A 13,310-nucleotide genomic window follows, 5' to 3' on the forward strand; every position below is an offset into this window, starting at 1 on the left:
TAGAGTTACTAATCAGATTAGTTTCATCGCCTTTTCAGAAAGAATGCAGCCCACAATCTAATCAGTAAACTTGTTTAAATAGGAACGGTAATGACAAGTTTGAAGCTTCGGCCAGACACTGTGTGGTTAAAAACTGCTGTTGAACACTAATTTAGCTGCCATGACACATATTTCCATTTTTAGCAAAAATCCCTACAAAACAACTCTTAGACTGAGTTGGTAGATAAAGCATCTCTTTTTCAGTTGAGTTGTTGGAGTTTGGTGACGCTTGCTTGCTCTTTGGGTCATCAAATGTAGTTATTTACTTCTCTTTCCTACGTCTACAATGCTAGCTTTGTCCTAAATAAGATAGTTACAATGGTGAGTAATAACACTATGTTAAATACAAGTATGACTTGTATGACCTGAAGATTATTCCAGGACAAAGAGACAAAAGGAAGGAGCAATCCTCAAAGGAAGCATTTGAAAGAAGTAGTCATGCATCCGTAAAAATTTTGCTTTAACCGTATGGATGTACGATTCAAGTACACCCATATGCAGATGACATACTTTACTGCTGATTTGACCACTTCAGTATTGGAGATGTCTTGAAATCAGAAGTTTGTCGATATGAATCCTGCTTCCTTCACAAGTCGATGTGACTTTGGTCAAAGCACTTTGGCCTAAAGTTGCCTGCTGTTTTGCCTTTCGGTGTGTATAATGTGCATTTGTGGATGTAAGTGGGTGAATGTGTCTGCAGTGTGACGAGAAAGTCACATGACAGTTATTAGCTCTGAAGGCAAAATGAGATGCAACTCTGTGCTGGTAAAGTAAAGTGTTTGCTGTGTGTATTTTGATGATGATGAACAGCAAACCGTCTGGGGAAGATCTGCTGTGGTTAGATGAAGGGTAAATAAAGTCAATACAAAATGTCACTTCCTGACTCTAGTGCCCCCTGATTCAGCAGAGTTGATGCACTGAGTTTATCAGCAGTCACGTGACAGCCGGACGGCCGTTATCCCATCATCCGTTGGCTGACCTCAGGTCAGCTGTGTGGGCTGCCAGATGAGAGGCCCCAAGCTTGTTTTTCTCTCAGTCTGCATCCGCTCGTCGTTCCGACGTCTCCCCGTCTATTTTAACCTCCCCATCTCCTTCTCCACAGTGCGCACACAAAAACACAGCCAGACACGCACATAAATTTTCTCCTTTTCATTTTTACAACTTCAGTCGACGATTCGCAGGGAGTAGGAAGCAGCCTGAGTGACCTGATCACAAATCCTTTAACATAAACAAAGTGAAAAGAGAGAAGGCCCTTTTGAAACAAACTCATCTTTCCACAACTCATTAGACCCCCTCTCACTCCTCCCTTCAAGATCTACACCAGCAGCCTCCCTTCCTCCTCTCTCTGCTCCTTCCGCACACTTTTCCTCAACCTCTGCACGTCTTTTCCGATCATCAAAGCGGGAAGCCGTATCGAGTCCCGGGCTCCCTCAGTACGCGGCACAAAAACTTGCCGCTCATCTTTGAGCTTCTCGCATACGTGCAATTACCTTTTATGCATGCAATTAAAGTGCTCACTCTTGTTCTTGATTCCCTGTGTGTGTTTTTTTTATCTCTTAGGTGTGTCTGAAGTGACGCCAGCGGGCTGGCTGTGGCAAAACGACTTCAATACAATGTAGACACCAAACAGCAGTCAGCAGAAGAGTCTGAAGACCAAGCTGACAGAAGGAGGGTTGGCCCAGAGGAGGACGGAGCGACAGCTGTTCTGAAAAGACTCTGGCGGAAGATAAGAAGAGTGAAACAACTCGCGAGGGGACAAGAGGGACGGTGCGGACTGTGAATCATTGATGTGAACCTTTGTGTGTCCTTCCTGCAAAGGGTTTGCCTTGTTCCCACGTCTCCTCTGGAGAAGGATCGTAACCTCAGCTTGGCGGTGTTTACGAGACAGGTAGCCCACGTACGTTTCTCGCATCTCAGCACCCGTCGGTAACCCTGAGCGACCGTCAGCCATGTGCCATGTCATTGTCACCTGCCGCTCCATGCTGTGGACTCTGCTGAGCATCGTGGCTGCCTTCAGCGAGCTCATCGCCTTCATGAGCACCGACTGGCTGGTGGGGTTCCCCCGCACGCACGACTCCGTCTACCCCCACCTCGCCACGGCGGCCGGCGAGGCCTACAGACCGACTCTGGGGATCTACGGGCGCTGCATCAAGCTGGCCCACATGCAGCGGGGGATACTGTGCGGACCGTACGCCGTTCACTTCGGGGAGATTGCCAGCGGGTTCTGGCAGGCCACCTCCATCTTTCTGGCCGCGGGGATCCTGCTGCTGTGTGCCGTGGCGTTCATCTCCATCTTCACCATGTGCTTCCAGAGCATCATGAAGAAGAGCATCTTCAATGTGTGCGGACTGTTGCAAGGGATCGCAGGTGAGAGGATCTTTGTTTTGGATCTAAACACGTTTCGCTGCCTGTTCAGTCCTTTCAGATCTGTTCTTATTTCCAAGATGGTGTTGTTCAGGTACTACTTAAAAGTATTTTACATTATTTTAGGCTATTAATATAACCAAGACAAACAACTGTAGTGCATGATTATGGAGTGGAAGGATAGCAATACATGGATTTAATGGGTTTTTTTATTTTACAAATAATGTAAATAATAACTAAACTAAATAAATAACTAAATAATATAGTGCATATAATAATATAATATAGTGAAAAATCAGAGACTTGCAGTCTCTGATTTTTCTTTTTGGATTGCCCTATACTTGGCTCCATCTGTCTTCCCTTTAAATTTAACACTATGTGTTACCATGACTACTTTCTGCTTGTAGGCCAAAAAGTTCACTTCTGATATCATCTGATCAAAACACCTTCTGTCACATGTTTGCTGTGACCCTCAAAGGCAAATTGAATTCTCACCTCTTTCTTTCCACCATGGATTTCTTCTTGGAATTTCATGAAGAATAGAAAAAGCAGCTTTTCAGGAAGTATTGATATACTGTCAACAGATGCTCCCACCAGAGCTGTGGATCGCTGCAGCTCCTCCAGGGTTACCATAGCTTCCTTGGCTACTTCTCATATTAATCAGCTTCTCGCACTGAACAAAACTTGGGGGAAAAAATAAATAAATAAGGAATCTCAAGAATGTGGAGAGTTTTGTGGGTTTTTAAGCATCATTAATTGTGACATTGATCAAAATTCTTATAAGAAATTTATCATGATAACTGAAACACTACATTAAAAGCCAACCACAGGCCAAAATGTGAAAAACTTGACAGGGTGTAAAATCTGCTTCCAACCACATATTCAGTACACATCTCCCAGCTGGACGCCAGACATTTTCAGCACTAATCTCCATAGCAACAAGCTTTTTTTTGTTTGACACATTTCTCAGCATACACCTTAGTCAGCATTCGATTGACCAAGAACCAATTTCAGCCCAGCTGCGCATGCTCCAATATACATCGTTCCTTCTTGACTGTAGTTTGGTTTGACTCAGATATAAATAGAGCCGCCTCGGTTCACCCGAGCCGCATTGTTTCTGTTCATTCCTGTGGCCTCCGGCGTTCATCAAGGTAAATGAGAAGCTCTGCTCAAAGCTAAACGCTTCATTACTGGCTCCACAACTCCCACTGCTGGAATTATGTGTTTTTATTCTACTGGAGCCATTCTGGGGCCGGGAGGTGGGGTAACTTTGTCGTGCGCAGAAAATGAAAAGACGAGGAAGACGTTCCGTCGTCACCTGGGGGCGACCGTCGCCCCAAATGTTTACCCGGTCAGCTGGAGCCCTATCATCCAAGACGTACGCATGCGTATCTGTTTGTATGCGCGTTCTGCGACTGAGGGAAGAGCTCGGGCCACTTTGACACGACGAGGTGAATTATAGACGGGAGGAGGCCTTGAGGTCACGCTTAAAGGAGCGGTCTCTGTCTTCACCCCCACCGGTGATTATGGCTGTCCTCCCCCACTGTTGTTTATCTGGTGCGGGCCCAAAGAGAAAAGCTGGGCGAGTGGTGAAGGACATGCCAAAGGCTGTAAACCCGGTCCTCAGAATCCACCGAAACCATTCAACTGGTCCAAGACAAGCAGCCGTTATAACAGTGAGCTTAAAATAACTTATTATAGGAGGTTTTATTGTGCGCCTTGCTAAAGTTAGTCATACAATTCAATATTTTTTTTCACAACTTGTCATATTCCTGAAACAAATTTCAATGTATTTTTACATCTTGCCTCAAATTCTCAAATGGACTTTGACTTGGCCGTAGCAGCAGAAAAGTATAAGAAAATGCGAGACACAGATTACATAACTGTCAAGCATGGCAGAGGTACCGTCATGCTGTGGTGCTACATCCAAATTCTTTATCCTGACCTCAAATTGTCAGTTACACTGGAAAAAAGAGAAAATGCAGTTTTAAAAACAATTTAACTTGACAAGTTAATAAATTAACTTGGGTAAACTTAGTTTGATTCATTTACACGATGCGTTTAAGTTTCATCACCGGTTCTCTTATCAGTGCGGATGATGGGAACTAGAACTCAATTGGATGGAATATTATCCCAAGAATATGGAAAAGCTAGCTTTGGATCGGCTAAATTATGTTAGTATTTGGCTTGTTTAATGGCACCATGTCTTAAGCCTATTTAAGATATATGGATTTTTTTAAATAAAAACTGAATCTGTAATGATCCTCACCAATTCTGTTAATAAGAGTAGGCAAACACCCTACCAGGATTATGAAAAAGTTACAAAAGTAATGTGTGCTAAGGTGTAGTGTGCTAACATAATATCTAACCAAATACTAGTGCTGGTGTTAGAACCTATTTGTATAATGTGTGGACTACGGAGCGTCCACAGTAACATCAGTTTTCTTGTTTTTAGACCTTTTTTGTTGTATGTCCTCTGAATGATCATTAGAAGTTGAACATTTCTGGTTTTTATGTCATTGATGTCGACTTAACCAGGTCTGTCAATTTCCCTGCCTCCACGTTTTGAACTAAAATTGAAACAATCTTCATCGGTGGATAAGTTCAATATGTCTTTACTGGCCGGAGCGATGAATTCGACTCGAAAAGCGTGAAAGAGTGAAGAGATTCACAGCCTCTACTTTGAGAAGTTGCTGTTTGTAAGGGACGAGTCGGTAAAGTCAGACAAAAACCTTTGTAAAACTCTGCAGGTGCAAAAGTCAAATCATCTCAGACTCATCGCTTGAACAGCAGTGACAACAAATCCTCTCTGACTTTCTTTACCAAATCTGTGCAGACAACATGCAGCTCAGTCAGGATGAGGATGTGGAAGTGGAAACGAGGCAAAGGGAGCTTCGAACATCGAAACGAGGCGACCAAGTTTCCCTCGCTTCCCTGCAGCTGAACTCTGATCACTTTTCCCATTCCCTCATTTCACTTGAGTGGGTTGAAACCGGAGCCGGCCTGCCGCCTGTCGTGTCATTATAAATGTTTCTGTTGATTCGTTCTTCCTCCAGCATCAGTCATTCATTAATGCGTTTCACAGTCTTAAACATAGTTCATTTTCTGAAGAGTTTGGCGGGTGATAATCACTCCGGCTGATATCTACCGAAGAGACTATATACCACGTCGACTTTCTGTTGCTAATGATTATTTCCAGAAAGTGTATCGTCACCGCGGTAATGAGAAAACTGGAACCAGACGGCAGATGTTTGGGAAAGCGATTGACCTCAGATGGGAAGATTGCGATGCAGCTGCCAGAGATGGTCGCGTCATTGCGCTCAAGTGACTTCCAGTCCCATTAGCCTCATCTCCACATTACCCCGATGTCACCCGGACCCATGTGACACGCGTCCTGAACACTGCCATGTCTCGCAAAATGTTAAAAGCCACAGCATAGGCTTGGTCGGTTATAAGACTAGCAGAATGACTCGAGCAGACTTCTGCAGAGTCATTCTGCAGAGGGTCAGTCGGCTAAGCATTGCATCCTGGCGGCGCACATTTTAAAGGCCCCCAAAAGGCTTGTTATGCAGCAGTTAGACTACCTATAAGAGAATTTATTTCCACTTTTACTGAAATGCCTGCCTCACTGGAGCAGGAAAAGGATTAGAGACGAGACGCCAAACAAACTCAGCTGTAAAACTGTCTCTGATTCCTGTGTGTTTGCTGCCGTGTGCCTTTATTAGCCACAATAAAGTTTCCTCTGGCCTTGAGTCACAGGCCCTGTTGCAGGTTTAGGTACAGAGCTTGACGAAACTCCAGACTGGAAGCGAAAGGAACGAAACACCCTCCAGCAGGAGTTTAGGGCTGTTTTTATGGAGTTCTTGTCACTGACGGAAGAAATCCCACTTCATATAAAGCAGAGAAGCAGACACGTCAGCTCTGACTAATAGGAAAACAGCACAGCCAGGCCTTTAAGAGCATTTCCTGGATATCTGTGTTTACACCGCAGGTGTGGTACAATGAAGATAAAACTGGGCCTGACAGACCCAGATAAGGAAGTTATTATTGTCATGGCGATGACTCATGAGTATTGAGTGGAAATACTCATGGAATGTTTTCCTGAGAGGATAAAATTCAACTTTTATTAGGGAATGTTAAGATGTTATTTGTTTTTAATGAAAGTTAAAACTGTCTCAATATTGTGACAGTTTAGTATGAGACAGATAATTTGTGAAAAGATCTCCTCTCAGTTATTATTGAAGAAATGCACCACTCCCAACCAAAAACAACCAATCAGAGCCAGGAGGCGGGTCTTAACGCTGTCAGCCAGCCTCATGTACTTTTACCCCCTTACTGCTTCATTTCATTTACAATTTATAGAATAATCAACAATCTATGTTTTTTCTGTTCCGCAGATTGTTTATTCGAGTATCGCACACACAATAGATTCGTATGCAGAATGGAGAAAATTATGTTCTGGTTTAAATCGGATCATGAGTTTATGGGAACATGATCCGCGGTATGTGTTGAATATAACACAACCGGCATTAATGGAATATAAAGAAACACCTTCGCCCTATTAAGTACTCTACGAGGGATTAACGCCCAGGAGCATCAATGAAAAGCGAATTGCAGTTCATAATATACAATCTTTTTCTTTCTGTTTTGTGTATGGGTGTTATTTTTGAGGTTGAACTGGAAGTCCAAAAATATTTCTGCATCAAGTTTGAAAAACCTAATTTGAGGTGGGAGGGGGAGGGGGTTGTCAAATAAATTTAGAAATGGATGCCAGTTCTTCTACACTTTGGTGCAAAACCGTAAAAAGTCATAGCATCTCTTTCTAAATATCGACTACCAGCCCCATTCCAGACTTCCTATTTATTCTCCGAACGGAAGAAAATTGGCATTGGGGGAAAGGATCGGCCGCTATCAGAGATGGACTGACGGCGGAGAACTGACAGTCTGGAAGCAACGCAGACAAGAGCCAGTGCAAAGGGTTATTGAGGCTAAATGAGGGCGGAGCTCAGTAGGATATTAGGTTAGAGAGTCCAGTTTTAAGGTGGAGGAGGTGGCGGGGGCTGGGAATGACTGCGTGTATCTGTCTGTGTGTGTGTGTAAGGGGGGAGTGGGGGTGTCAGAGGAGGGGTGGGGTGGTGTTGGGAATTAAAACCATGCCTTCAATCCATCACCAGGCCTGGCCTGGACGTCTGGGCAGTGCAGCAACATGTGGAAAGAATTTATGACCTAGTTTTCATTTCCTTGTTTAATGTGATATTGGGTGCTTGAAGAGAGAGGAGAAAGAAAGGAAGCGAGGAGAGAGGAAGAGGGATTAAGAGAGACAGCATTTTACCTCCTTGTTTTACAGAAACAAAATAAGACCTGGTACAGAGAGAGGAAGAGGGGATGAAAATATCACAGCTGAAGTCCTCATTTCCTGTACGTCTCATTGGGTCTCTGTAACTGCATTAGTATGAATGTCTTCCCCCTGAGCTTCCATCGGTGGCAGGAACCTCGTCTGGCCGGCTGACCCATCTAAAGGAAACCTTGCGACTTCAAATCGAATTCAAATTCTGTCGGATCTGTAACGCGTTGGTGTGCTGAAAAAAAATAAAATAAAAGCAGTTTGCTGCTTTCATGACTTCCACTGAGACGCAGGACACCATGCGGTTGGGTCGGCTACCTTATCCTGTTGTTCTCCGCTTTCCTTTGCCAGGACTGCGTATGAAGATTCAAGGGGTGGGCTGCTCTTTCCTGTCATACTCGAGGGTCTTGCTGCATTTATGTTCGGTCGCATGTTTTGGCGGGAAATCAGAAAATCGTTCCCTTTTTTAAGTGTCGTAATGGGAGTTCGACGGGAAATGTTTTTGTCTGCAGTACCTCACAGCAGAGGCACCTTGGAATCCCCTCACTAGGATTTTATGCGACATTAACACATGGAAATACAGCTAGACGCTAATGTTGAAGCCCAGCTAAAAGCTAATTAAACTAAGTAAGCTAACTACTGTACTTCACCAATGGCCAACACAAGGCAAACGTAATGGATGTAAAACATAAAAATAAAGTGACCTCCTTTTAACTTTTAAGCAATTACTTATTATGGGTTCAAACTGCTTCTTTCCATGCTCCTAGCAACTGCTAGAAGTACTGCAGTGCTAATACTAGCTAGCTCATATAAAAGAAGTGAAGATGTGTACCGTTTTAATAAAAGTAATAGTGAATATAATTTGCTCTTGGAAAGCTGAATATTACATTTCCAAACAGAAAAATCTATAAGAATTTCAGCCAATGTCAAATTTACAGCTTGGAAAGTCAAGGAAAGTCAAGCTAAATATCCCATATGGCTGCCACGTGTTAGCAAGTTGTTGGAGTAAATAAACCTGTGATATCTATACACAGTGCCTCTGTTTTATGTATTCCTATCATAAAACAGAGGCATAATCAGTGTGTAGCTAATAGTAGTTAACTTGGTTGCTAACCACAGCAAACGGCAAACCCCAACTGGTTTTCTGCTGCTAGAAGTTGGTGAACTCCAGTTTTGTTTACTGAGCCAAACTGAACATAACATTACATTAATGTCTGATTCCACAACATGTATTCTGCTGTCATTTCTTATGTGGTTCAGTTATTCTGGGGAGAAAGTAGACATCCCATGTTTCTCTTTAAGCAGTGTACACTTCAATGTTTAGCAGGCATCTTAAACACATTTTCTACAATTGATTACATTTTTATTAGTCAAATATCTGGCAGCGGATCTGGTCACGTGCCATTCCTAGACCAAGCTGCAGTAGTTACTTAGTTACCCTGTTAGCTGTTGTTAGCTATTGCGGCCTTATGCACATGCCTAGGAACATGCTAGCATGCTAAACCAGCCAATCAAACAAACACAAATCAATTAAATATAACAAGGCCACATGTTTGAACTCCTGTAAAATCAATATTTTAGTGCTCCTGATCCATGTATCTTCTTTAATGCATCTTCTCACCTGTACACATTGTTTTCCATTATAGTATCTTACAAGAATGCATACCTGAACTTAAACCTGGCATGAAAACCTGCAGTGAATATTTCTAATATGAGCTGCATACACTTAAAATGTAAAGCTCCTTCTAGGGTTCTTAACTTGACTTTATTGCCAAACTACCAACTCTCAGATCAGAATATCTGAGCTGTAAATCACACTTAGATATTTTCCCCTCCTCCCATTCTTCATCATGCAAAACTAAAACCCATAAATAAATCTAACAGAAAGTCAGTTTGACATCACATGCTATATATTTTTGTGCAATAACCACAATCCTCTCTATGACGGCATATTATGTATGCAGCTAAATTACAGAAACAAAATAAGACTGGGTTCAGAGGGAGGGGGAAGAGGGAGTGAAAATATCACAGCTGAAATCCTCATTTCCTGCACGTCTCAAAAGTTAAAAAAAAAAAAAATATATATATATATATATATATATATATATATATATATATATATATATATATATGTATATATATATATATATATATATATATGAAAAAACCTTTTGAAACAAAAAGATTTGAAACAGAAAAATTTTACCTCAAAAAAGTTTTGAAACAAAAGATTAGAAACAAAAAGGATTTGGAACAGATAATAAAAATTGAAACTGAAAAAAGATTTGAAACCGAGTTTCAAAAGTAAAACATTTTCAACCTTTGAAACTCAGAAATGTCCTTGTTTTGTCTATAAAATTTCTGAGCCTAATCTCAAAATCTTCTTGTTTTCCATTGGAAATGTACTCTTTTTTTTCTTCTTTTCTATCTACAATCACCCTAATTCACCGTCGTACTAGTGGGCTGCTGCTTAAGCTGCGTTTAATCACCAAACCCTCCAAGCTAACCACCCGATCCGCTCGTCTTCCCACAGGTCTGTTCCTGATTCTGGGTCTGATGTTGTACCCTGCTGGCTGGGGTTCCGACAAAGTTCAGCTGTACTGCGGCCATGACGCCGCCCCGTACCGCGCCGGGCTCTGCTCCATGGGCTGGGCCTTCTACACCGCCATGGGGGGCACCGTTCTCACCTTCATCTGCGCCGTCTTCTCGGCTCAGGCCGAGATCGCCACGTCCAGCGACAAAGTCCAGGAGGAGATCGAGGAGGGCAAGAGCCTGATCTGCCTCCTGTGAGGGCTGGAGAAGCTGCGGCATTGTTTACCACTAAAAACCGACTCTTATTTCGTCTCTGTTTTGTGTCGATGTGGGAGAAATCTGCAAGTGCCAAGTTTTATTTTTGTTTAGTTTTTTTTTGTGTGTCTTTGCCGTCTTTGTCCCTGTGACACCAGGAGGTGCTGTGTTTGTTATTGTATTCATGTCGTGGCTCTGCTGTCGCCACATGTTCTGTAAATAAATGTGATTATATGTATTTTGTACATAGCTATGATTGCAGAATGATGCTCGGCTTGATCTTGGCTGGCCCGATGACATCACTCTTGCCACTCTTAAAAAATAAATATGTAAAGAAATTGTAACCTGGTGATTTTGTCACCAGATCGTACGGCGACGTATTAGGGCCATTGTAGGTAGGAAAAAAGAGCAAATCTCTGCAAAACACCCCAGAAATGTTCTAGAAAAAAACAAAACAAAAAAACCTTTGGAACTTTTCTTTATTAAACTCAAAATTCCTGAGTTTTTTTATGTAAAGTTTTGACATTTAACGCTCAAATTTCCAAGTTTCATGGCCCGAAGCTACTTTTTAAAAAATTAATCTACAATGGCTCTAATGCGCCGTTATAATATCGCGACCAGCAAACCTGGTTCTTTTTGTTTTAACTGTGTGCCACAAGTGAGTATTAACTCATCAAGGGAACCACTACTCAGTCAGAATAAGCAGCCTTTAGCTCAGAGTGGATGTCCTGTTCGAGCTTCCAGAATGTACTATTTGAACGATTCATGTTTTTGTAGACCGCTGAAATGTATTGGTGGGAAGGATTCACTCGGGACTGCAGGAGGACGGTCCAATGGACGCTCTGTGAAGAAGGTTCTGGTCCTCTTTGGTCGGACCGCCTGGAATCCCTGCACAAAAGACTCGGACTGAACGACGAGGACGCGAGGAAATGAAGTATTGCTGTTGTTAGTACTGTCTGGTTTCAGGGAGTTTGTGTGTGCGTATACGTGCGTGTGTGTGTGTGTGTGCCAAGTCGAAGGCAGTGTCGTATTTGTTCTGATTTGTTTCTGCCAAACTAATAAAGAGAAGGGAAAACTGATGATGTCTGTAGTGGGTGTTTATCTGGTGGTGTGAGGGAGGAGATGCAGCAAGCGGAGCAGCCGGCTCAGCGCCGAGACCTCGGTTTGGCATTGGAGGTGGGAAAGAGGGTCGGGTGTGGGGGGCTTCTCTTTTTTTTCCCGCCGGTGGGTGATCAGTTTTTCCACTGATGCAGAACTGAAGTGTATGTCTGCGTTTCTAAGGATAATATCACACTTCGTAGTCCGGTTTGGATCGGTTCTGAAAATATCAATACTCGATCTTTATGCTCTTAAAATCGATTCTCAAATCAAAACATTGGTATGCGTGGCAGAAAATGAACACTGCGCTGTCCTTTGACACTCCATCCCCTGGTGAAACATGGTGGTGGCAGTGTGAGGCTGAGAGAGTGCTTTTCTTCAACTGGGACAGAGAGCTAAATATGTCTGCCATAAAGAAGGACTTTGACCATTGGCATAAAAATTTGTTGGGTTTAATATCTCATTTTCTCATTCACTTAAGGTCATGATACAACAGCAGCAAATCTTTAGTGTATTAAACACTAAATACAAAATGAGCCCATGACATTAGCATGAACATACGCAGAAAACGCAATTTTTTTTTTTTTTTGGAGCCCTGGCTTACTGCCCCTGTAAGCCCTTTCCAAAGTCTAGCCCAGGCTGCATTGCTGTTTTTGGTTTAAACCTTAAGACACCTTTCAGATCTGTTCTAAACCCGTTCTACCCTGCTTCTTGTCTTTTCTGTGAATGAACACACAAAACACAAGCAGCCTCTTTCCCCAGATGTTCCTCCATCCACGCGGCCAGCAGCGAAGCTGTTGGCACGACCCCGCAGCCCCCTTTCCCTCGCCGCAAGCTCAGCTCGAACGGCGTCTGATGACTTCCAGATTGGTCACTTGATGAACCGTGCAATCTGACGAGCGCTGCAGAGAGTCAGGCCCAATTAGCTCCCAGACGCTTTGGGTTGATTTGCAATTTCAGAAAGCGAGGATGAAAGGAGCCAGAGCCTCTGACGCTTTGCTTCTTCTCATACCTTGACGGGAAAGATTTGGACTCACGGCCACACACTGTAGGAGTGAATGATTTAAAAATGACTGAACTTTTAAGTTCAAATTTCCTCTAAGATTTGGACTCACGGCCACACACTGTAGAAGTGAATGATTTAAAAATGACTGAACTCAGTTTCTTGGGTAATTGTATCTTAAAGTTGCATTTTAGTTACAAATTTCCCCAACATGTAAATGTTTTTACGTGTGAATACAGTGTCACACCATGATCATGAACAGAGCTGCAATGTTTTAGAAAATCTATATGCATTTGTCATACAGACAAGTACACACTCCATATTTTTTAAAAATATTTAGTATAAAATATCTTAACTTACTTGTAACATTAAAGCAAAAACATATAGTATAAGAACTTATTCCCAGGTATCTACCACGAAATCTAAGAAATGCATACATTTAGTATATGATGTCAAATGCAAATTATTTCACACCAGCACACATTTAAAGCACACAATATTATGTATTTTTTTTTGGCATATAGTGCACAATCAAGCAAATATGTTACCTTCAGTTGTTAGAAAAATGCTGTACATATCAAATACGATTCAAAAGAAATTTGACTTCGACATTTAACGCCCTGAAATTGGGTCTCTGTTTCTTTAAGAAGCTCCTCCTCTTTCTGAAACTCCGCC

General features: G+C 42.5%; 1 protein-coding gene across 2 annotated transcripts in view; it reads left to right on the forward strand.

The window, feature by feature from the left end:
* lhfpl2 (LHFPL tetraspan subfamily member 2) overlaps positions 1-10,984 on the forward strand; it is a 49,580-nt gene extending 38,596 nt beyond the window's left edge. For both annotated transcript variants that reach the window (XM_023338691.1, XM_005802440.2), the window contains 2 exons: positions 1,600-2,406; positions 10,281-10,984. In XM_023338691.1, coding sequence (XP_023194459.1) covers positions 1,989-2,406; positions 10,281-10,537 — 675 coding nt within the window. In that variant the 5' untranslated portion in view covers positions 1,600-1,988 and the 3' untranslated portion in view covers positions 10,538-10,984. The remainder of the gene's footprint in view (positions 1-1,599; positions 2,407-10,280) is intronic.
* The last annotated feature ends 2,326 nt before the right edge of the window (positions 10,985-13,310 follow it).

Source organism: Xiphophorus maculatus, chromosome 8, assembly GCF_002775205.1.
Source record: "Xiphophorus maculatus strain JP 163 A chromosome 8, X_maculatus-5.0-male, whole genome shotgun sequence".
Taxonomy (NCBI): Eukaryota; Metazoa; Chordata; class Actinopteri; order Cyprinodontiformes; family Poeciliidae; genus Xiphophorus; species Xiphophorus maculatus.